General features: G+C 42.5%; 1 protein-coding gene across 3 annotated transcripts in view; it reads right to left on the bottom strand.

The window, feature by feature from the left end:
* Positions 1–1734: 1734 nt before the first annotated feature.
* The window catches only part of LOC117396906 (globoside alpha-1,3-N-acetylgalactosaminyltransferase 1-like), a 33380-nt gene continuing 8771 nt past the window's right edge, over positions 1735–26343 (bottom strand). Inside the window, exons 1-8 of one of the 3 annotated variants that reach the window (XM_033995221.3) lie at positions 21813–21955; positions 19747–19824; positions 18710–18772; positions 18299–18340; positions 4612–4662; positions 4404–4439; positions 3397–3531; positions 1735–2869 (exon numbers count right to left, since the gene is read on the bottom strand). In XM_033995221.3, the coding sequence (XP_033851112.2) occupies positions 2179–2869; positions 3397–3531; positions 4404–4439; positions 4612–4662; positions 18299–18340; positions 18710–18772; positions 19747–19817 (1089 nt within the window). In that variant the 5' untranslated portion in view covers positions 19818–19824; positions 21813–21955 and the 3' untranslated portion in view covers positions 1735–2178. Of the gene's footprint in view, positions 2870–3396; positions 3585–4403; positions 4440–4611; positions 4669–18298; positions 18341–18709; positions 18773–19746; positions 19825–21812; positions 21956–26343 lie in introns of those variants that run through there. The other 2 variants (XM_059005346.1, XM_059005347.1) reach the window with 2 other exon arrangements.

Here is a 26343-nt window from a genome sequence, read left to right as displayed (position 1 = left end):
AGCAAACCACAGTGAAATAATACATGCAATTCAAATTCCTCTTCATGAAGCAAACCACAGTGAAATAATACATGCAATTCAAATTCCTCTTCATGAAGCAAACCACAGTGAAATAATACATGCAATTCAAATTCCTCTTCATGAAGCAAACCAGTGAAATAATACATGCAATTCAAATTCCTCTTCATGAAGCAAACCACAGTGAAATAATGCATGAAATTCAAATTCCTCTTCATGAAGCAAACCACAGTGAAATAATACATGCAATTCAAATTCCTCTTCATGAAGCAAACCACAGTGAAATAATACATGCAATTCAAATTCCTCTTCATGAAGCAAACCACAGTGAAATAATACATGCAATTCAAATTCCTCTTCATGAAGCAAACCACAGTGAAATAATACATGCAATTCAAATTCCTCTTCATGAAGCAAACCACAGTGAAATAATACATGCAATTCAAATTCCTCTTCATGAAGCAAACCACAGTGAAATAATACATGCAATTCAAATTCCTCTTCATGAAGCAAACCACAGTGAAATAATACATGCAATTCAAATTCCTCTTCATGAAGCAAACCACAGTGAAATAATGCATGAAATTCAAATTCCTCTTCATGAAGCAAACCACAGTGAAATAATACATGCAATTCAAATTCCTCTTCATGAAGCAAACCACAGTGAAATAATACATGCAATTCAAATTCCTCTTCATGAAGCAAACCACAGTGAAATAATACATGCAATTCAAATTCCTCTTCATGAAGCAAACCACAGTGAAATAATACATGCAATTCAAATTCCTCTTCATGAAGCAAACCACAGTGAAATAATACATGCAATTCAAATTCCTCTTCATGAAGCAAACCACAGTGAAATAATGCATGAAATTCAAATTCCTCTTCATGAAGCAAACCACAGTGAAATAATACATGCAATTCAAATTCCTCTTCATGAAGCAAACCACAGTGAAATAATACATGCAATTCAAATTCCTCTTCATGAAGCAAACCTCAGTGAAATAATGCCTGAAATTCAAATTCCTCTTCATGAAGCAAACCACAGTGAAATAATGCATGAAATTCAAATTCCTCTTCATGAAGCAAACCAGAGTGAAATAATACGCTAGTTAGTAATTATTTTTTTAATGGATTAGTACATTTTGGTTGCTATTATCATTAATATATGCTTTGGAAGATATATCGCATTGTATTACTTTTAATATGCATTTTATTAGTACTGAAGTTTCAAACTTTGTATTGTAACTATTATGTTTTTAACCTAATAGATGGCTGTGTCAGCCAAATATTGTGAGACTTATGGCTGCAGCAAAAACAGACATGTATTCTGATGGCAAGTGAATACATCCATGGAGCCAATTTGGATGACACACTTCACAGAAATGATGGCCAAGTAAAGGTACTTAATATTATTATTATTTATTTCTTAGCAGACGCCCTTATCCAGGGCAACTTACAATTGTTACAAGATATCACATTATTTTTACATACAATTACCCTTTTATACAGTTGGGTTTTTACTGGAGCAATCTAGGTAAAGAACCTTGCTCAAGGGTACAGCAGCAGTGTCCCTTGCCTGGGATTGAACCCACAACCCTCCGGTCAGGAGTCCACAGCCCTAACCACTACTCCACACTGCTGCTCAGATAATAGTTTATTTGAATTCAAATCATGTTGAACCCACCACTACTGAAATAATGAGGCTGGACAACGTTTCTAGTGAATATAAAGGAACAGTTTTATTAGAAATACAACTAAATAAAGGGAAAATTAAAGGTGCAACAACTAAACTAAAACTAGAAGTTGCAGGCAACTTTAAGGCTTCCAGGCATTTACAGCAGAACAAGATACAGTTTGAGCTGACCGGGACAAAAAATGAAGGCTAAAAATTTGGAAAATTCCAGCTTTCCTGGGATGTCTGGTAACCTCAATGGTATTGCCTGCTGTGATTTTGAGAGCAGACATGTTTGAGAGCTCTAGAGATGCCAAAGGGATGATTTTATCAGCAGGACATGCTGACTGAAACAAGACATGGACATACAGAGTGATTGTAAACAAGAACAATATATCACTTAAGAGCACTGTGATACTTCAGATCCGTACCAAGGTGCTCTACAATAATGGAGAGTCCCACGTCATCTAAAACGTGCCCCTTATCTAAACATTCTCCCGGACCTCTGCGTAGTTTTTCAACACGGTTGAGAAGCGAATGAAGTGGATCTCAGGCGGCTTGGGCTTCGTGTCGTCCCACAGGTACTCTGGTGACAGCAGCTTGGTGGGCTTGTGCTGCAAGAAGTACTTATTTAGGTGGCTCTCTTCCTGCCAGGCCGCTTCAATGTCATTCTGCTTGTCTATCAGTATAGCCTGGTGGCAGGTCCTGGTTAGCGCACGCACGTTTTCGATAAGCCCCCCAATCATGGCTCCGGCATAGTAGAAATCTCCCTGGTCCAGCGGCACGTAGGCCTGGGAAGCAGGCCGGCGCTCGTATGGAAACACCTCCCTGGGATTCTTGTAGTAGCCTGGGTGAACTGCAGCCACAAGGGTGCTCAGCACCTCCGCCCCCCAGTGGTTGTGGAAGAGCATGTCCACGTCGAGGCAGTAAAGGTAGTCCACCTCCTTCAGGAGGCGCTCCTCGATGGTGTTCAGGATCCTCTCCATCCTCCTCATGGAGATCTCCTGCCAGCGGAAGAATTTGGACACAGTGATGACGCTGAGGTTTCTCTGCATACCCAGGGCCACACTTGGCACTTCATCGGGCTTGTCAGTGAAGATGTAGTAGTTCACCTTGTAGCCCACCAGGAAGTGCTTCTCCGCTGTCTCCAGGAATCCTTTGATAAACCGGGTGTACCTGGAACACAGGAGAGCGAGGCTCAGGGAGGCCAGCACTGAACCCTAGGCTGCCCTTCATTCTCCAGACCATGTCATTCAGAATGTGGAACATAGTTTTCCACATTCTGAATGATCTCAACCCACAAACTGCACTCCACACAATCACCTGGCAGGGTTAAGTTGAGGGAACACAAAGCCACTTTGTGGCTTGGAACTTGGTTTCAGGAGACTTGGTTTCAAGTCATTGCATAGCACACCAGGGGAGACTAGATTCGATACAGCAAAGTTGCCTCAAACTAGGTCTCCTGGAACCAGGTTTCAAGACACTGTTCCTGAAAAAGTGGCTTTGTGTTCCCTCAGCTTTATGCTTGCAGAATGTTAAAGTTTCCGGTCAGAACTGACAGTGGTACAGGGATAAATAGGCAACTGTTTATTTTTTAAGACCCCTACCCCGGATTACAGAAGACACAAAGTAACATTGTCTTGCAAGCACACACACACATCTTATTGAAAATGTTAATTGTACTAAAAGAATGTCTTCTTTACTTTCCAATAGCGAACACAGTGGTTCCTATCGTGAGGTTCTGTGGCTGGTACAGGCTGTCGATTATGGAAGAGTCGAAGGTTCCATCCCAGATTACAGGTGCTAACCAAGGGGTGACCGTCATCACATCCAATCTCCTGGAGAAGAAGACACACTTCACTGTCCGTTATCATATCAGGCAGGCGTGATACTGTAATGTGTGGGGAATATATTAACACCCATATCCAAAATGACAAGCTTGAAAGAATCATTGTGTTACAGTTTACAAAACAATAGATTACTGCAGTGTATGGGAAAATCTGAAATCACTGGTGGTACCAAATAAAAGTAAATTATTTCAAAAGTTAGTGTAACTTAATTGTATAAATCAGCGTTTCTCAAACTGGGGGTCCCGATCTAATAGGGGGTCGCAAGGCTATTCAAGAAGGGTCGCGTGATCACAAAAAATACTGACACATTTAAGATCAGGGCTTCTGATGCAAACACTGGAAATGGTTACTCAATTCACATGGACTTCACCCCTTTCGCATTTAACGTTTGACCCGGTTTCACGTTTGCTTATGACAGCAGATTACGGGTACGAAGAAAAAATTAAAAAAAAACAGTGCAGCAGTGTTTTAATACTGTTCATTTAGTCGTTCTTTACATTTAAACAAATGCATATAGTTTACTACAGGATAAATACGTTCTGTATCATTAACTGGAACGAAACTTAACTAAAAAAGGCATGAGAGCTGAGAGCTATCAAATTAGGCACTGGACTTCCGACTTTTAATTGTGTGCATTTGTATAAGAATGACTTAAAACAAACAGAATATTTACTGTACCCTCCTTTTGTATTACAAATAAATAACAAATTGTGAAAATGTTCCATTTATGCTCCCAACCCTAGGACTACATTTTAATTCTGGCAACAGAAAGTCTTTTAAGATAAGCTTGCATTACAGCCTCTTGACAGATAGTTACACATACAGTATAACAAGGAAGGGAACAGGAGTCAAATACTTACGGTGACTTCAAGGATTGCGGCTGTGGATAACGTAAACTGAAAAAAAAAGCATTACCGTTACACTGGATATCTATGTGTGTATTGGACTAGTATAGCAAGTTATTCCAAACGGACCAGTCCTTGTTCTTATGTTGATACTTCAGTCTAGACTATAATAAGGGCTTCGGCTTTAGTGTTTTCGAACGGTTCATCTTTAACAACCCCTTACCTCGTCGAATAGCTATCGATCCTCACCGGTACCTTTTCTCTTTGAATGGGACTGCATGTGGGAAGGAGAGAGATAACATTGTGTCACACATGTTCTTTGTATGCAAATATGAAGTCATAAGAAGCTTGGGCAATGTGACAGTTTTGTAATTCCACAGAAGGCTCATTTTTCTAGATCTTGTATTTTTTTACTATCACTAATCCCCCCAAGGTCCAGTCCCCACATGTTAGGGGATGTAGAGTCTGCCAGACTGTGTTTGACAAGCTCCTGAAATATTATGGCAACAAAGTCAGAGCTGTTATATTTTGTATGTGCTGCAAACACAAGTTTAGGATTTCATTTTTGGGTCGATCTTTCATTATTATTTCAAATGATTTCCCACCTTTTTATTTACATTATCTGGTGCTGTCTGCTTAGCAAACACCTACAGCTATGGCCAAAAGTTTTGAATCACCTAGAATTTTAGGATTAAGACAATGAAAAAAAAAAAAAGGTCCCAGGTTCAAATCACTGACTCACTGTGTGACCCTGAAAAAGTCGCTTAACCTCCTTGTGCTCCGTCTTTTGGGTGAGATGTTGTTGACTGTGACTGTGCAGCTGATGCATAGTTCACACACCCTAGTCTCTGTCAGTCGCCTTGGATAAAGGCCTCTGCTAAATAAACTAATAATTAATTGTGTGTGTGTATATATATATATATATATATTGTGAAAGAATCGAACCTCTTCGCGGTTCGTTGCCCCTTTAAAAACACTGACCCAACACAGAAATGGATTTTTGAAGCGTGGTTGCGCAATTTTTAATGAAACACAAAAACCAAAAATAAACAAAACAAACACCTAGCTCTCTTTGAGCACTAACTAAAACAAAACAGGAACCTAAATTAAACAGGACAGCTAAGCTGTTTACCTGTACAAAAATAAACAAACAAAACAGCACACACAAAACAAAGGCTTCACTCTACCTTTTACAAATTACAGCTGTACCCACACCAGCACAGTCGGGCCTCTGCCCTCTTCAGCAGCCGCCCAGAGCAGACTGACTGCTCTCTTTTTAAACCCTGCACCTGGCTCTAATTTTCAATAATAGCCAGGTGCAGGTAATGATCAATCAATAAAACAATTAACAAAAGACAAAAGTGTGCCTTCCGCACATGTTTTTTTAGAGGGAGGAATTAACCCCCTCCCTGCTGTCTCACACCCCCCCCCCCCATGTCTTTTCAAGACACTGGCCATACAACGGCCACCTCCCTCCACCCTTAAAAGACCACCCACCCTCAAGTCCACAAATGTCAATTTTCGCCCTCTTCCACGGGCGGGCTTGAGGGTGGGTTGGTCCCTCCGGCGTTTCCAGGGAGGGACCCAGGACCGGCGAGGAGGGACCCAGACGGCTTGTCCAGGGCGACCATAGCGCGGACCGGTGACCGGGAGCCAGGACTGACAGGCAGAGGTGTGCGCCTGTGGACCTGCGCAACGACCTATGGAATCCCAGGTGGAGCGCAGCACGATGCAAGGGGAGCGGAGCAATCAGCAGGGGGAACACTAGTGACCTCTGCCCCTTGCGTAGCGACGTCTGCCTCTTGCGCAGCGACGTCTGGGATTCCAGGGGGAGTGGAGTAAGGGACCAGGCAAGCGACTGTGCCTGGCAGTGCTGCGACCTGGGAGCAAGGTCCAGCGCAGGGAGATCTGGGCATTCCGGCCAGGTGTCCACGATGACGGGACTGGGGACCTCCCTCGGCAATGCCGGACTCACTTGCATGGATGATGGTTCTGGGAGAGACGACTCCTCCTCTCTGGGCTCTGGTAACAGCAGCTCCACCCCCTCTGGCTCTCGGGACAGTAGCTCCACCCCCTCTGGCTCTCGGGACAGTAGCTCCACCCCCTCTGGCTCTCGGGACGGCAGCTCCACCCCCTCTGGCTCTCGGGACGACAGCTCCCACTTTTGTAGAAGCCGTTCCAGTTCCGTTGGCTCCCGCTCTTGTATTATCAACAGGGCCACGCCCAGCTCTTGTATCTGCCCTCCATCTCCTTTGTCTGCTCCTCTTGAGCAGCGGTGTTTTTATTAAACATCTCTATTAAATCTCTAAAATCCATTCTTGGGTCTCCAGGGGCGCCCACACTCGCTGCCACCATATGTGAAAGAATCGAACCTCTTCGCGGTTCGTTGCCCCTTTAAAAACACTGACCCAACACAGAAATGGATTTTTGAAGCGTGGTTGCGCAATTTTTAATGAAACACAAAAACCAAAAATAAACAAAACAAACACCTAGCTCTCTTTGAGCACTAACTAAAACAAAACAGGAACCTAAATTAAACAGGACAGCTAAGCTGTTTACCTGTACAAAAATAAACAAACAAAAAAGCACACACACAAAAAGGCTTCACTCTACCTTTTACAAATTACAGCTGTACCCACACCAGCACAGTCGGGCCTCTGCCCTCTTCAGCAGCCGCCCAGAGCAGACTGACTGCTCTCTTTTTAAACCCTGCACCTGGCTCTAATTTTCAATAATAGCCAGGTGCAGGTAATGATCAATCAATAAAACAATTAACAAAAGACAAAAGTGTGCCTTCCGCACATGTTTTTTTAGAGGGAGGAATTAACCCCCTCCCTGCTGTCTCACAATATATATATATATATATATATATATATATATATATATATATATATATATATATATATGATTTTTATATATGATTTTTTTATTTAACATCCTGTAATCAAAGAAACTACAAAATGATATCGCAAAAGTCTACCAGAAGCCACAACAGTAGTACAGTATTTCATGTTAGATTTCAAAATGTCACATTTTTCAGTTTTTTTGTAACACAGGTAACAGAATATAAAGCATTTCTGAATTGAAGTAAAATGAAGAACAGAAAGATGTTTGTCAGGCTATACTTATGCAGACTCAGGGTTCGGGCTTGTGTATTTGGGGACTGAAAGCAGAGTCCTGTTGGAACTGTTCAAGAAAAAATACAGGTCCTTTATTTTGAACATGCCTACCTCATTTTAGCACCACTTAAATGCCAGATATTTCATGTTATAAAGGACTATGCTTGTATAGCTGTACCCTGGACCCAAACACCAAGCTTAGATGCCTGGTATTTCATGTTATAAAGGACAATGCTTGTGTAGCTGTACCCTGGACCCAAACACCAAGCTTAGATGCCTGGTATTTCATGTTATAAAAGGACAATGCTTGTGTAGCTGTACCCTGGACCCAAACACCGGGCTTAAATGCCAGGTATTTCATGTTATAAAGGACAATGCTTGTGTAGCTGTACCCTGGACCCAAACACCGGGCTTAAATGCCAGGTATTTCATGTTATAAAGGACTAATAAGTTGTAAAAGCATTTGATTACTGAGTTTATGTGTCAGCATTGTGTTTTTCTATTTTCAGTTCATCATTGTGACTAGTTGCATGACTATGCAGTCAAAAGATATTTCTACAGGTGAGTGGAGATGTGTAACTCATTAGATCTGTTTCAGGCCATAATGTTCTTGAGGTGAACCCGATATAGACATGGATTCTGATGGATGAGTTTAAAATTATGATACTGTACTAATATTCATTTATTTCCTGTGCCTAAACTATTGCATGCTATTACAAAGTCCCTTGAATGTATTTGCTACTTGTACATACAGTATATACTTCCCAACAGTTCAAGTGTTTATAGCGGTAATAATATTTAAATTGGATCAGCACGCCTTGTTCACCTGGTAGAGTTAACAGTGCCATGGGAGGATGCTGTAGATGAGGCGTATGAGAGGAAGAAACTGCGGTATGCTCAACTAGCCACTGAAGCAGAACAGCGAGGATGGAGAGTCTGGGTTTATCCAGTGGAGGTGGGTTGTCGAGGATTTGTGGCAGACTCTACAACCCGGTTTCTCAGAGACATCGGATTCAGTGGCCAAGAGTTGTGTCGCACAGTGAAGAACTTATCTGAAGCAGCAGAGAGGAGCAGCAACTGGCTGTGGTTGAGACGGAAAGATTCTGGCTGGGGACAGGTAAGTAAGCTGGGCTGAGTTGAGTGGGGGATGGAGGGGGGTGATGCTGGGACGCCAGAATCACCGTCGAGCCCTCTTGAGGTGTCGTGGGCTAGTCGACGAAACACTGAGGATGGAAGGTGCCCACTTGAAAACCCCAGAGATGTACCCTACTTAGCTCAATCCAGACGGTTGTCATGCTGATGCGCTGGGGAGGCCGCACTGTGGTTGATCCCCGGAGCCAGCATCGCAGCCGTTGTGTGTGCTGATGCGCCAGGGAGGCAAAATAAGCTGATCCCTGGAGCCAGCATTACACTTCAGCCATTAACACCAGACAGAAGGATATCTACATCATCATATGGAAGGAAACGTAAATGGAGGGAGACACATATGGATCACATTAGTTTACTGTAAAGCTACGTCTTAGTTGGTGCTTATCTTGGCGAGAGCCGAGTTCAAATCAGCATGAAGTTTTAACATCTACTCTCGTGTAATGGAAATCATGAAGATCTGGATACGTCCAGTGACTGCTGTGAATAGTGCAGCTGGCAACAAGGGAAAGACCTTGTGACAGCCTGGAGAGACAGCTGACAGGAGGGAAGAGACCCCATTGGGGCTGGTAAGGGTTAGCTACCCTTGTCGGCAGTATCCAGCTCTGTGTTTACAGGATGCTGGAGACACCCGCCCAGGGCTTCTAAGAAATTAAAGAGAAAAATACCCCTAGAGTCTGCGAGAGCGGGGGCGGAAGATGACTCAACGTTGGACAATACGGTTAACGACTTAGGAACGGAAACGGATATGCGTATGGAGAGTACTTCACAAAAGACTAGTTCAAGATCTGCAGTTAACAAAGACATGGAACTCCAGGTTTGTGTCTGCGGCTGGAGCAAGGCGACAACGGTCAGGGGTTTGAAGATTCATCAAGGGAGAATGAAATGCTTGAGGGAGAAGGGACAAGGGCCTCGCATTGATCAGTACTTCTTACGAAGTCAGTCAAGTCAGTTGAATGAAATCCAGCGACAGGAAGCAAACCACAGTTCGCAGGATATCAGCACCCCTGTCATAGATGTGAGGAGGACTTGCATGGACACAGTTAGTGATGAACCTAATGATCCTTGTGAACCCGGTCAGACAAACCAGCATAAGAGAGAAAAGAACCTCAACGGGCACAAGCCTGGAGTTAAATGGCCAAGAGCTTGTGAGAAAATTGCATGGGACACAGTAAACACAGATCTCTGCGTTGCATTGGAAAGATTAAGTGGAACAGTTGAAAAGAAGCTGGATAAATTTGGGGACATCATCTACGCATATGGAAGTGAGAGGTTTGGAGTTGAAAAAAGGAAGGAAAAAGTACAAACTATTCCTGGAAAGTCTAGACGGCAGCAGGAGATTGAACGCTTAGTTAGAGAAAGGAGACAGCTGAGGAACCAATGGAGAAGAGCAGAACAAAGTCAATCTCTTACAAAGGGTCACAAAAGATAAGCTTGCAACATTGCGCAGAGCTGAGCGCCTACAGAAACGCTACAAAAAGAAGGAGCGTGCGAGAGCGAACTTTTATAAAGACCCATTCAAATTTGTAAAGAAGTCATTCACCAGTGAGAAGAATGGCACACTAAAAGCATCTAAGGTTGAGCTGGAGAGATATTTGGAGGAAACACATACAGATTCAAAAAGGCAGGAGCCTATGTCAGTTCCGTCAGACATCCCACCTATCAATCCACCAGAATACCAAATGGAGGACTGTGCACCTAAGTGGAAAGAAATAGAGCAAGCTGTGAAAAAAGCAAGGGCTTCATCATCTGCAGGGCCTAATGGAGTTCCGTACAGAGTGTACAAGAGTGCTTCAGGAGTTCTACGAATTCTGTGGAAATTGATGAAAGTGGCATGGGAAAAACAGGTTGTACCAAGAGCATGGCGCCGAGCAGGTGGAGTCTTATACCTAAAGAAAAAGATTCTACAAGCATCAGTCAGTTTCGTCCCATTTCCCTATTAAACGTAGAAGGCAAGATTTTCTTCAGCATTATTGCTCAGAGATTGTCAGCTTACCTATTAAAGAACTGTTTCATTGACACTTCAATACAAAAAGCGGGCATTCCAGGTTTCCCAGGTTGCTTAGAACACATCAATGTGATCTGGCAACAAATTCAATCAGCTAAAAAGGAGAGGAAGGAGCTCCATGTGACATTCCTGGATTTGGCTAATGCATATGGTTCAGTGCCACATGAACTACTTTGGGCAGCATTTGATTTTTTCAGTGTACCGATGACAATAACAAATTTAGTGAAAGCCTATTTTGGAGATTTGCAATTCAGTTTTTCAACTTCAGAATTCAGCACTACATGGCAATGCCTAGAGGTTGGAATAATGGCAGGATGCACCATTTCTCCACTGGCTTTTACCATGGCAATGGAAGTAATCATTAGGGCATCAAAATGGGTAGTAGGAGGAGAGCGCTTGGCTTCTGGAATGCGACTACCACCAATTCGAGCATACATGGATGACATGACAACCATGACTACAACAGTAGCCTGCACTAATCGATTATTGGGCAAATTAACCAATAACATTGAATGGGCACGAATGCAATTCAAGCCCACTAAATCAAGGAGCATCTCTATAATTAAAGGCAAAGTAGTAGATAAAACATTCTTCATTAATGGTGAGGCAATACCAACAGTGTCTGAGAAGCCAGTGAAGAGTCTTGGGAGATGGTACGACGGGGATCTAAAGGACACAGTTCGTGTGGGAGAAGTTAGACAACAAGCAGTGGAAGGGTTGAAGAGCATAGACAGCTGCGCTCTACCAGGTAAACTAAAACTCTGGTGCTTTCAGTTTGGTCTACTGCCGAGGTTGCTGTGGCCACTGACTGTGTACGAGGTTTCTTTGACAACAGTAGAGAAGCTGGAAGCTTTAATCAGTTCATACATCAGGAAATGGTTGGGAGTTCCACGCTGCCTCAGCAGAGTGGGACTTTATGGTAAAGGAATACTGCAGCTACCAGTCTCTGCTCTAACCGAGGAGTTTAAGTGCGCCAAGGTCAGACTGGAAATGACATTAGTAGAGTCACGCGATAAAAGCGTAAGGGAGGCAGCACCTGTGTTGAAAACTGGAAGAAAGTGGGCGGCAAAGAAAGCTGTGGAAGATGCAAAGGCTGCCCTTCGAATTGGTGATATCATGGGGCAAGTTCAGCATGGAAGAGGGGGTCTTGGTTTCAGTTCAACTCCTCCTACATGGCACAAGGCGGCCCCAGCTCAAAGGAGGAAGCTGGTAGTCAACGAGGTGCAAAAGCAGGAGGAGAGGATGAGGTGTATAAAGGCCATTTCCCAGGCCAAACAGGGAGAATGGATGAGATGGGAGAGTGTGGAATAACGCAAGATTGGCTGGCAAGACCTATGGTCAATGGAACAGAGCAGGATCAGTTTCCTCATCAGGTCAACATATGATGTTCTCCCATCACCACAGAACCTAAACCTCTGGGTAGGAGAGGATCCCTCATGTCCTTTGTGTTCATCACCTGCAACATTAAGGCACATTTTGACAGGATGTAAGGTGGCTCTTAGCCAAGGACGGTTTACTTGGCGCCATGACCAGGTGCTGCGATGTTTGGCCTTAGCATTGGAAGACAAGCGTAACATGACCAATAAGTTGCCACCTGTTCCATCAAAACATTACACACAAAAGACAACATTCCTCCGCCCAGGAGAGCAACCACCAAGAAAAGGTGTTAAAACCAATCCTCGCCCAGGACAACTGGAAGCTGCTAGAGACTGGAATATGCTGGCAGATGTTGGTCAACGGCTTATTTTTCCACCTGAGATTGCCACCACTAACCTTCGACCAGATATTGTCTTGTGGTCTGGATCAGCACGCCTTGTTCACCTGGTAGAGTTAACAGTGCCATGGGAGGATGCTGTAGATGAGGCGTATGAGAGGAAGAAACTGCGGTATGCTCAACTAGCCACTGAAGCGGAACAGCGAGGATGGAGAGTTCGGGTTTACCCAGTGGAAGTGGGTTGTCGAGGATTTGTGGCACACTCTACAACCCGGTTTCTCAGAGACGTCGGATTCAGTGGCCAAGAGTTGCGTCGCACAGTGAAGAACTTATCTGAAGCAGCAGAGAGGAGCAGCAACTGGCTGTGGTTGAGACGGAAAGATTCTGGCTGGGGACAGGTAAGTAAGCTGGGCTGAGTTGAGTGGGGGACGGAGGGGGGTGATGCTGGGACGCCAGAATCACCGTCGAGCCCTCTTGAGGTGTCGTGGGCTAGTCGACGAAACACTGAGGATGGAAGGTGCCCACTTGAAAACCCCAGAAATGTACCCTACTTAGCTCAATCCAGACGGTTGTCATGCTGATGCGCTGGGGAGGCCGCACTTTGGTTGATCCCCGGAGCCAGCATCGCAGCCGTTGTGTGTGCTGATGCGCCAGGGAGGTAAAATAAGCTGATCCCTGGAGCCAGCATTACACTTCAGCCATTAACACCAGACAGAAGGATATCTACATCATCATATGGAAGGAAACGTAAATGGAGGGAGACACAGATGGATCACATTAGTTTACTGTAAAGCTACGTCTTAGTTGGTGCTTATCTTGGCGAGAGCCGAGTTCAAATCAGCATGAAGTTTTAACATCTACTCTCGTGTAATGGAAATCATAAAGAAAGTCAAGGCAAGGGATCAGATCACCTCCTTCAAATGCTCTTCTTGGCTATGGTGTGTGACCTGAGATTCCCTGATTTGATAAATACAGTACATGCATTTATATTTGCAAGTTGTCATTATCTGAAAGTTGTTAATAAGCGAAAAGCTATATATGTATGGTATAGGACTGGTTCCTGTAAAAATGTAGTTAATAATTGACAGTTGTCTTTATCAGGGTTGCTAATAAGCATAATCTACTTTATTTCACTTCAACCAGTGTATACTTTAAGGTGAAAATTGGAATGTAGTTTTATCCATTTTTTTCTTTCTTTCAGAGTCACCTCTAACAGACCAGTTTTAGAGTTATAAGCATTACTAACACCCATGTTTCTGGGTTTGTCTATACAAGAGATGAACTAAACAATGTGCTAGTGTCACACGAGGGCCACTTTGATATCTTTCACTGTCTGGTAAGAGTAGTTAGGTACAGTTCATACAGCAAGCATACTGTCAATTCCATAATGGTGTTTTATACCTTTCACATAGTACAGAAACACCAACTCGTTATGCCCACTGTTGAATGTTTTATAAAAGACGTGTGGTATACCCTTTCGTACGGGTTATGTAAATGAACTTGCTTCATCTTCATTTTGGGTCTGATGACAAAAAAAGAAGAAAGAAAAAGGGACGCAGCGACTCATTTGGCAAGTGGAGGATTTTTCAGACAATGTGCCGCTTGCTGTGAACAATAGTGTCATTCATTGCTGCCAATATGTCAAAACACACAAGCGGGACTGTGGCAGGATGGCTGATGTGGTGATGTGTGTGACGTCAGGTTCCAGGAAAACAGTACACCAAAAGGCAGAATGCGGGGCAAAAAACTGTGTGGTGGCGCAGTTTCTTTTATTAAACCAAATAAACTTTTCAAAACACAAATAAAAGGGCACAAGGGCCAAACACAAGAAAGCTAGAATGCCAGAAATAAACAGAACGAATACCTTAACCAAACAAAGGTAGCAGTCGTTTTCTCTCACTGCTGTCTATCTCCTCCAAACTCTCTATCTGTTCCTTCTCCTAACTCCAACCAAACAATGAGCCTGGAGCTGGGCTTATATAGCAGGTGGTTAGGAGTTAATTGCACAATTAACAATCAATAAACTCCTGACCACCTGCACCTGAACAATCATCCCTGGATGGGAATTAACCCCATCCTAGCCAAACACTATTACAACTGCATTTGAACCAATACACAGTCGTTTTTCAAAACAGAAGAGTATACAAAATACAATCAATAACAGTAAATTATAATACAAATATATAGGGGGAAGCGGGCACCCCGTCACATTTGCCCCCCCTTGTGCACAGCACACATGGCCCTACGGCCACCTCCCCCCCTAAAGTCCCAAATGTCTTTGTCAAACTCCTGAGGTGGGGACGGAGGCTGCCTTGGGCCCACAAGCAGTCCGGTGGTCCCAAGCAAAGATAGTTCAGCTGCCTCGGGCAATGACAACCTGGCAATCCCGGGCAGTGGCAGGCCAGCAACATCCCTGGACATTGATGCAAGGCAGACAGCAACTCCAGGAGATGGTGCGGAGCAGGCAGCTCCCCAAAGTGGTGGCTCGCAGACGGCATCCCCAGGTGGCGGTGGCGCACAGGCAGCATCTCCAGGCGATGCAGAGCTCTCAGCGACCCCAGTCGATGCAGAGCTCTCAGGAGACGACGGCAGCGGACCCTCAGGAGGCAACGGCGACAGCGGACCCTCGGGAGGTGCACTCGGGAGGGGAGCCCCTGGCCATGAAGGCGGCAGCGGGAGCTCCACTTCTCCCTCGTACTTTGTAACTGGTAGCTCCCTAGGCGATGCGGAGCACCAGGCAACCCCAGGTGAAGCAGGACCCTCGGCGACTCCAGGCGAAGCAGGACCCTCGGCGACCCCAGGCAGAGCAGGACCCTCGGCGGCCCCAGGCAGAGCAGGACCCTCGGCGGCCCCAGGCAGAGCAGGACCCTCGGCGGCCCTAGGAGAAGCAAAAGACACACCAACTCCAGGTGATGCGGAGCAGGCATTCCCGGGCGGTGCAAAGCAGGCATCCCCGGGCGGTGCAACTTCATCCAGCGGGCTATCTTCCTCAGCTGAGACATTGACTAGCCCGTTGTCTTCCTTCACAGGTGGGGATTGCCAAACATCTCCTTCTACTAGAGGTGGAGGGAGTAGTAGCTCCAGCTCTGCTCCCTCTGGTGGATGTGGAGGGAGCAGCAGCTCCTGCGCTACTCCCTCTGGTGGGGGTGGAGGGAGCGGCAGCTCCTGCGCTACTCCCTCTGGTGGGGGTGGAGGAAGCAGCAGCTCCTGCACTACTCCCTCTGGTGGGGGTGGCGGGAACAGCAACGCTGGTCCTTCCGGCGGCGCTGGACCCTCTGGACCCCCTGGCGATGCGGACAGGCAGGCAACCCCAGGCGATGGAGGGAGAGACAGCTCCAGCTGTTCCCCCTCTGCTGGCGGTGGAGGGAGAGACAGCTCCGGCTGTTCCCCCTCTGCTGGCGGTGGAGGGAGAGACAGCTCATATTCTTCCCCTGCGGGTCCCTTCAGCACTGGGCCTGTGGGCTTCCCCTTCTCGGGCCGTGGACGCACCGACTCCTCCCGCTCGGGCCGTGGACGCACCGACTCCTCCCGCTCGGGCCGTGGACGCACCGACTCCTCCCGCTCGGGCTGTGGACGTTCGGGCTCCTCCCTCTCGGGCTGTGGACGTTCGGGCTCCTCCCTCTCGGGCTGTGGACGTTCGGGCTCCTCCCTCTCGGGCTGTGGACGTTCGGGCTCCCCCTCTCTGGGCGACGGCAGCGGCTCCCCTTCTGGCTCTCGGGACGACGGCTCCTCCCCTTCTGGCTCTCGGGACAGCAGCTCCTCCCTCTCTGGCTCTCGGGACAGCAGCTCCTCCCTCTCTGGCTCTCGGGACAGCAGCTCCTCCCTCTCTGGCTCTCGGGACGGCAGCTCCTCCTCCACTCTGGGCACTGGACACTCAGGCACCTTCCCTCTGGGTACTGGACACACAGACACTTTCCCTCTCGGCACTGTACGCACTGGCTTCTCCGGGTTTGGCGACTTGGGCTTCCTCTTCTTGGACACAGGGCACTTGGGCTCCTCCCTCATGGGCTCTGGAGTAAGCAAGGCACTGCCCGCTGAAACTGGTAATGGTGGAGCCCCTCCCATGTCTGCAGCCAGGTAATCAAGCACCATAGCTGCAATGTCCTGGAAGGACTCTGGGTGGTGCTGCTTCTCCCAAGCTTCCCACCGTTTCCTGTCTCGAGCCCACAGGACATTAATCGCCACTGGGAGGTCCCTCTTCATGTCCCCATCGAGGTCCACCAGCCAATACCAAATCTCCCGCGAAGTAATCTGCTCTGGTAGCACCAGAGCTGGCGGCTCTTCTCCAGACGGTTCTTTCTGGGTTCTTTGGGGTGCCTTGTTTTGGCTCATTCGAGCAGCCAACACCTCTCCCTGATATTGGGAGGGGCAAATGGCCACTGTGTGCCCGAATTTGCTGCAACCAGAACACTCTTCATCCACCAGGTAGACCTGACAGACAGCAGACGGCAGTGAAGCCACGCTGGACTCTTCCTCCAGTGCAGGCTGCAATGGCTGTTGCACTGCCGGTCCCACAAAAGGGCACTTCCTCCAGCTGTGTCCAGAACCCTCACAGCGACCGCACCAGTCTGGAGGCACCTCCGGGCAGTCCAACCAGCAGTGTTCCAAGTGGCCGCACCAGGTGCACCCGGGCCAAACTTCCCACGGTTCCACCCATGGCTCTTCTTGTCGGGGTGGCTGCTGCTGCTGTTGCTGTTGCTGCCGCTGTTGCTTCTTGCGGCTGTTCCTTCCCATATTAAAAAATAATAATACTTCTTCTCAAAGAAAAAAAAACAAAAAATAAGGCACCCACAGTACTGCTCCTGGCCTGAGTCCTCCGAGGCGCTGTTTGATCCCACGATGACACCACGTGTGGCAGGATGGCTGATGTGGTGATGTGTGTGACGTCAGGTTCCAGGAAAACAGTACACCAAAAGGCAGAATGCGGGGCAAAAAACTGTGTGGTGGCGCAGTTTCTTTTATTAAACCAAATAAACTTTTCAAAACACAAATAAAAGGGCACAAGGGCCAAACACAAGAAAGCTAGAATGCCAGAAATAAACAGAACGAATACCTTAACCAAACAAAGGTAGCAGTCGTTTTCTCTCACTGCTGTCTATCTCCTCCAAACTCTCTATCTGTTCCTTCTCCTAACTCCAACCAAACAATGAGCCTGGAGCTGGGCTTATATAGCAGGTGGTTAGGAGTTAATTGCACAATTAACAATCAATAAACTCCTGACCACCTGCACCTGAACAATCATCCCTGGATGGGAATTAACCCCATCCTAGCCAAACACTATTACAACTGCATTTGAACCAATACACAGTCGTTTTTCAAAACAGAAGAGTATACAAAATACAATCAATAACAGTAAATTATAATACAAATAAATAGGGGGAAGCGGGCACCCCGTCACAGGGACTCAGAATGTAAAAAGGTCATGTGTAATATTCAACATTTAACTTAGTTGGCCAGACTGGCCAAAAATAGTCATGTGTATTTTTTATGTTTATAGACAAACACCTAGATTTATAGACAAACCCCTGGTCTGAGAGCCACAGAGTCTTCTGGTTTTAATTCCACCTGAGCTCTTAGTTGCTTTAATTGAATCGATTATTGACCTCCAGGTCTTCAGCCATTGAGGATTTAAAGTTGCCTATAAAACCTGCAGGGCTGCGGCTCTTCAGGACCAAGGGTGAGGATCATAGAACTAGATTATACATTTTGTGATCATTTGTAATTTCAAAACAAAAGTCTTTATTGGAAATTAGGTACACCACTTTAATTTAGGAATGCTTTTACACACATATATACATCTAAAATGTCTATATGTATTTAGAAACATTTCCATTTAAATAAAAATAAAAATAAAAATGAAATACATGGGCTGCACTCATAATATCAGAGGAGTTTATACCATATACAACATGTGGAAACTTACTGGTTCTGAGGATCTGGATTTGAGGTTGAGTTTTCAACCAACCTAAAAATTAAAAAAAATTAAAAAAATAAAAATAATACCATACAATCCCTACACTTTTTTTAACATACAAAAAGTACTAAGCAAAGGCAGGAAGGCACATGAATTCATTTTAAAACTACGATGCACATTCGCTGTATTTATTAAAAACTTTTTTCCAGCAAAAGGCTACAGTGCTAAAAAAAAAAAAAAACATTTGTCGAATACCAAAGTGTATTTTATTTGTGAAAACCATCTTTACATAAGTCAACTTATTTCTCTCATCTCACCGAGACCTGAATTTGCCTGTAGATCAAACAGATCACTAACACATGAACACACAGATATCATCACCCAAAACACTAATGTCACACAAGTTCTGGGGCAACCTACCTAGAGTTAAAGGTCTTGCAAATATTGGGTAGGTAAGGTTTGAAGTCCGACCACTTGTTTGTGCTGCAAAATAAATGAATATTGGGCTGATGCTGCAGCTTAATGAGGTTAGTATTAGTTTGCAAATGCAATCACAGTGGAGAGACATGCTGGGATTAGTAATGATGTAAACAGGAACAGTTTTAACAGGACAAGGGAAAAGGACAAGCCATTCACTCCAAAGGTTTAATTGGCAACGGTTTTCTGAAGTCACAAAACAAACATTTCAGGAATTCAATTCAAGGGCTCTTCATGATATTTGTTGCACAGTGACCTTCTGAGAATTTTGCCCAGGGTGAAAAAAATTATTATATGGGAGTAACACCCTAATTATATATACTGAGTAGGGCCCCCCTTCAAGAAACCAATACAACATTTTGAAAAGTTTCTGTTTTTTAACATACAAATCATTGCTGCAGTGTTTATAAGAAACGCGCGGGTGAACATTGAGAGAGGTACGACCCACGAATCTGGGAATAAAAATATATTGCTGTGATAGAGCAACGGTAAAGTGTTGGGCGTCCTTTTAAGTAGGATTTCAGGAAGTATTTAATAATTAAAGGGCCCTTTAAGTACAGCATGTTATACTTACTCTGTATTGCTTATAGAAGAACACAAGAATAAATTCATAATAATCAGGAGATGCATTAACACAGCAGAGGGAAGCTGATTCAGTACTTTATTGCAAGAGGCCGGAAATTCAAACAAGTAGAAACAGAACTGAGACTGAGCACAAAAACCAAATCAAAATGCTGCGATACATGACTATGATTTCTTGCATTAATCAAACCGGCGGATGATGCAAGGGAACCGACCTGAGGACCTGCAGATGTTACAGACTACCTACAAAGTAAGGTGTGCAAGCTGGAATCATACTAGGTTTCTTGAAGATATTGGATATCTTTTTATTTTTAATGAAAAACAGTGCACGACAGGTAGGGTTTCAGAAAGTATTTAATTAGCTAAAAGACCCGTTCAATAAAGCACATTATACTTACTATTTATAAGCACAAAAGGACAGTATGAATGAGGATGTGATGATGACAACAACTCTTGTTTTAGGGTTCATGATTTATCTAAAAAAAAACAAAAAAAAAACACACAAAAAATTAACAAGCAGAAGATGAAGAACACATGAAGAGTATTTTATTTAATTTTTTTTACAGTTATATTAGTTTTATTCCGAAGCCCCTCATGTATGTATTTCCTCATTATTATTATTATTATTATTATTATTATTATTATTATTATTATCATTATTTATTTCTTAGCAGACGCCCTTATCCAGGGCGACTTACAATCGTAGGCAAAAACATTTCAAGCGTTACAATACAAGTAATACAATAAGAGCAAGAAATACAATAACTTTTGCTCTCGTCCCATTCTTCCCTGTGCAGTTCTCAATGCGTCTAAGCATTTGAGAGAGATAATGAGAACTCATGCTAATGCTGCTTGGAGAAAATCAAACAGTGAAACAATTGAAAATGTAGTTTGCTTAGATTGATTACCTAAATACATACAGTGCTTCTGCTTTAGAAAGAAAACAACGATGTTCAAAAAACCTCACCCTTTTACATAACATCAGCTTTGTAAAATTACTGCCACAAAATGGTTCATTTTGTTTGAAACCCAAAATTGAACTTAACATAGATAATTTAATTCTACATTATAATTTCCAAGACCACAATGTGACAAACACATTAGGACCCAGGTCTATTTCAGGAGTTAAAGTAACAATGAAAATATGAAGTCAGTATCTCAAGTGGTTTATGCAATATTTGTTCATAACTTCAAAACCCTTGATCAGAATTCTCAGGTAAAACATATGAAAAATAATAAATAATAAAAATCAAGTTTGTTTAGACTACTTGTAAATCTCTTGATCTACTTGTTTTTACTATGAACTGATCTAAGCACCATGTTACTGGATTCTCAGCTGACGCTCTATCCTTCACTATTGTATAATTGTACATATATACATGGTCTTAATCCTAACCGGTTGCATCTTATGCTGTATTTTAGTAGTATAATTTGCACTTAAACTATACTGTATTTAAATATACAGTATAGGCGCCTGCCAAATAATGAATAAATAATATTGATGAATTATTAAATATATACTAAGTATAAATAGGATGCATACAAACCTTTTACCAACACCTCGATGTGTTGTGACATCTGTTTAAAAGACGTGTTGTCGTTAAATCTCAAAAAGCAACAGGTGTTACTTCCTCTTTGTTATTTGTGAGATGTTCGTCTCTAATTAGGTCAAAGCTGATAGTTGTATTATTATTATTATTATTATTATTATTATTATTATTATTATTATTATTATTATTATGTTCCGTTTAATGACATAACGTCACGACAGTAAAGGGTTTGTTTCTGTGTGAAAAATGTATCTACTTAATCTGCTATTAACAAACAATATATAGCGGGGTATAACAGTTACAGTTATGTATTAACCGAGGTGTAAACTAAGCTTTAAAAAGAACTGCACAGTACAAGTTAAACTCTCAGTATAAATGTGCCCAGCCTAATAATATTTTAGGTGATGTGTGTTTACAGTAAAGTGTAAGGGGCTTCCCAGCAGCCGCAAACAAACAGTACTGTACTTATTTTTTGTAGTAGCGTTATTTATTTAGCAATACAAAAGAATAAGGTGCACCGACAAGAAAGGGTAATGTAGGCTGCATCAGATATATTAGCGACGGTGCTAAATGAAACCACAGCATTTTTTCTTTTTTTTTTTAGCTCGGGCGTTTTTCGTGGCACACATCATAAATAGTAAACTATTAACCATATATACACATAGTCTGGAGGGAAAAAACACAACATGTACGTTTAATTACACAAATAACACACAATACTAGCCTACGAAAACACCGTACATGCGAACATGAAATATAGCCTACAGTATGAAACATAAACTAAAAAAACGAGGCTCTAGATAGGTTTGTCTAAAAAAAAAAACGTTGTTTAGACGTTTTATTCAAATTCAGTGCTTGGAGAAATTATGCTGTAATAACAAATCCTGCTCCATCTGAATTTAATTTAAACTTACCCTAAGTTTGCAACCTCCTTCCCTCAAAATGTTGTACAGATCTGAGGCTTGTTACTGTTTCTATTCCAAACCAGATCATTTAAGACTGGTCCGGCTCTAGCTCAAGAAATATCATCTGAGAGGGTGTGGACCGCTTTACATCATGTGACTTCTTTCTTTTTGGCGACAGAAAACAAGAGGAAGAAACCATGATGGAACCCTTCCGTTTATATATACGATTACACTAATTAAAAGAATGCAAGCGATCGCTATTATACATTGTTTTGTTTTCTTCTTAGTTTCATTTTCAAGTTTTATTTAGATTCATAATATTTCGCAGAGCGGTATTTATAACTAGAAGCCCTCTTGTAAATGACATTGGATGTCCAATACCCACCGGCGTAGATTTAGCTAGGGACGGTAGGGACATGTCCCTACCAATGTCAAGGGACCGTTGAATTGTCCCTACCAATAATTTTGATAAATCTGAAACGTCTTTTGTCAAGTCATTTTATCCGCTCCACAAAGTGTTAACTCTCTCAAGCTCCCCTTGTTACTCCTCCCTCCTCCAAAAAACAAACAAAAAAAAAACCCGCTAATTTGAAAGGTAAATATCCGGGTTTAAAATAAAAAAAATTCTAGTCATTCTTAAATGGTGTATATTGTGCCACAATTTTCACATTTATTTTAAAAAATAAGAATAAATATAATCAGTGTAATTCGATATTTAGTTTGTGTTTGTTGGTTAATGCGTTGTCACATTATTTCTATCCTCCTCCTTCCTCCCTTTGTAACTAACTTACTCCTTGCTTGATATTTTTGTATCGTGTGTGTATAAAGCGAACACGAACTATATATTTGATTGAACGGACAGTGTGACTATCCAGGCGGCTAAGTAAATGCACTATATTATGTATGCAGTAATAAAAATATATATAAAAAAGTCAAATTAAACGGGGGGGGGGGGGGGGAAATAAATTTCAGTGGGGCGTGAGTAAAAAAAGGTTGATACCCGCTGGCTTGGGCTGGACTCTGGAAAGACGCTCATCTGAAGTTGCCACTTGCCGGTCAGTCTGATATAAGTGTGAGCCACTGATTGAATGAAAGCCAGGTGCCGGGGCTGAAGGTATTGTCAGCTCGTCAGCAACATAGTTTGAGTGAATAAACCTACCTACCTACCTAATGGGTAGGTAAGTAGGTTTATTACGTTAGCAACCCATTGCTAGCTGCTAACCCAACGTCCTTGGTGGCTAGCTAGCTTGTTTCACAGCTAATCATTATGTGTGTGTGTGTGTGACAGAGAGAGAGAGTGTGAGTGTGCGTGAGCATGTTTTGATATCGTCAACCAACTAACGTTAGCTAATCACTTCAATTTGGCTTTAGGTGACTAAAGCATAATAGCAGCCAAAAAAAGAAAGATGGACATAAGAAAGTTTTTTTTTACAAAAAGTCAAAGTGTAAGTAGGAAGATGTTATTAAAGTAATAAACACAATTGATAATGATTCTCATAGCAAATGAAAAAATAATTTATTAATGAAGTTAGCAGTCATACTTTCTCTCTAAACAGCATGCATCAATTTATCATTTTATCAGGTGAGTGAAGCAGTGCAACCTGGTAAAAGCAGTACAGAGGCAGGTGGAGCAACAGGGTCGCAGGTGAGGTCTGTAATGGCTTAGTGATTATAACAGGGAAAGTGTTAGACTCAGTTTTGAGATATATTATTGTTTGAGGCACATTGTGATATGATAGTAGGCTAATGCTGTATAGTAATACTCAGCAAATAAAGTTAGCATAGCCATATATTTTCTCTCTATATGGCATGCATTAATTTATTATTTTATCAGGTGAATGAAGCAGTGCACCCAGGTAGGAGCAGCAGCACAGACACAGGAGAGACAGACAGAGCAGGTGAGCGTGCATGTGCGCATGCTTGTAGCGGCAGGGGTATTGGTAGCTTACAGTAAGGTTATAATTCAGGTTATTAGTAATTCTATAGCAGGGATGTCAAACCAGCTTCCAGGACGGCCACTTTATCCTAGTGTTTTAAGTGTATACCAGCCAACTTCATGTCAATCAGATTGTCCTCGATTCATGTCCAGCATTCATTTCAAGCCACCAGAAGTTACCATTTAACAGCTGTCTCCTAAAAAATGTCTTCCCGGGGGGGGCATGCCCCCGAACCCCCCTAGCGAACGTGACTCCGCCCCACCAATGTTCAAACCAAACCTACGCCCTTGCCAATACCCTTCTGTGGTCATCTTTCCATTAACTCAAGTAGAAATAGTTTAATAACGGTCACCATTTCGTGTATCGAATTGAAATTTGAATGCATTGTTGTGTTTTTTTTCAATGCGCAGTGGCACACCGCGTTTTAAAAAAAGGTTTCGACAAATAGGTTTCGACAAGGCTACATACATGCATACCAAAAAAAAAAAAAAAAAAAACATTTTTTAAAGACTTTATACAGTCAGAAACAAAAATAGTCACTGCCACCAAAGGAGTATGATTCGTTTTGTTGTTTATTGTTTTGTGGTGTGAATTGATTTACTTGCGATATATGTGTTCTTCATTAGGCTTAATACAGATACAATTAATTGAATACAGAAGAACGTCGCATATCCGACCCCCTGTGGACTGGGGTATAGGCTGAACTATAGAAAAAGCATTTACACATCCATAAATAGGTTACTGAACAATAACAACACGCTTTAAACATGGGGACATGGGGGCATTTTTTATTTAAAAGTAAGCAAAGGTAAACGAGATTAATTACAGTGTTGCTATGCAGCTTGCTATAAGCCATCTCCACGCAAAACTTAAAAAAAAAAAATTAAAAATACAAAACAAACGGTAAATGTACAGTAAACTGTAAATGATGACTTCTTTCTTAACTCTAGAAGTCCCTGCCTCCCTGGTTTCTGCTTTCTTAATCTCTCTGTCACTGAACTTTGCACTCTTTCTTGATATTGCCTACACAGCCGATAAGAAGCTCGGTTTGAATATTGATTCGGCTGTAAAACAAACATATAAACACATAGCACAGAAAAAGTTTACTCGACTGGTGTATTAAAACGTCACTGACACACACACCCAGCCCGCCTCTCTTAAAGGGAAACTCACCAAAAGGCTGAAGCTGCATTTGCTGCCGATGCCATTACTGTCGCACCCTGCTTTTATTATTTCTTTCTTTATTTAGCGAGGCGGTTAACTGCAGGGCGGTTATGTGACGGTCGGATATGCGACGTTCCACTGTGTTGTCTATCGTGTCACTAGGACGCTTCTGTAGATATCAGTATTTAGTATTTTCTCGAATTCTGCAATTCTCTGCTATAAACAATAATTGTATATATTATAAATATATCTTCTTTCAAAGCTTGGCCTAATAGCGTGTATTTATGCAGTGATACATTGTGTGTATTTTAACAGGGTGAACCTCATCTGGAATAATAATAATAATAATAATAATAATAATAATAATAATAATAATAATAATAATAATAATAATTGGTTTGAAAACTGAAAAATACATATTCTTTCATGGTTCAGCAAACATAGTAGTTCTGATCAATAAAGGTAACCAAATCTCTCTCTCTTTATATTCATCTGAAGATTCTTTTTTTTAAATACCTTAACCTTTTTTTTCACTTCTAGATCATGTTGACATTCGTTAGCATACTCGGGTTCTTTAAATGATTTGTATAATATATATTTTTTGTAGTACTGAATTAATTAATGTACTTTTCCCTTCAGAGAACGAACTTTGTGGACGATTTGGGTAGGTTTCATTTTTCCTCTCTTTTTCTGCAATGACTTATGTTACAGAAAAGTGAGACAGAAATGATAATCACACAACTTGCACATATTGCAGTTTATACTTTTGAAATTGATAAACCATTTGTCTTCCTTTTTTGTAGATCTGTTTTTCTGATATTTCCCATAAGGTAGTAGCATTTAACAGAAATATCAGTATATTTTAAGTCATGGGTTCTCAATCTTTTTTTTAGTCATTCCCCACATTATCAATTTTTCACATGCATAGCATGCCACGGTTGTCATATGTTGACCAATCCCAGATTCAATCCAGTGAAGACTGTGTTATTGGTATTGGTTCATCTGAGACTGTCTTCTTAGGATCATATCAGGGAACACCAGCAGCAATAAAGCAAATTCCTCTTCATGAAGCAAACCACAGTGAAATAATGCCTGAAATTCAAATTCCTCTTCATGAAGCAAACCACAGTGAAATAATGCATGAAATTCAAATTCCTCTTCATGAAGCAAACCACAGTGAAATAATGCATGAAATTCAAATTCCTCTTCATGAAGCAAACCACAGTGAAATAATGCCTGAAATTCTAATATGCTAGTGAGTAATTATTTTTTTAATGGATTAGTACATTTTGGTTGCTATTATCATTAATATATGCTTTGGAAGATATATTGCATTGTATTACTTTTAATATGTATTTTATTAGTACTGAAGTTTCAAACTTTGTATTGTAACTATTATGTTTTTAACCTAATAGATGGCTGTGTCAGCCAAATATTGT

This window comes from Acipenser ruthenus, chromosome 31 (assembly GCF_902713425.1).
Source record: "Acipenser ruthenus chromosome 31, fAciRut3.2 maternal haplotype, whole genome shotgun sequence".
Lineage (NCBI taxonomy): Eukaryota > Metazoa > Chordata > Actinopteri > Acipenseriformes > Acipenseridae > Acipenser > Acipenser ruthenus.
Note: the sequence above shows the minus strand (reverse complement) of the source record. Positions and strands in the feature narration are given on the sequence as shown.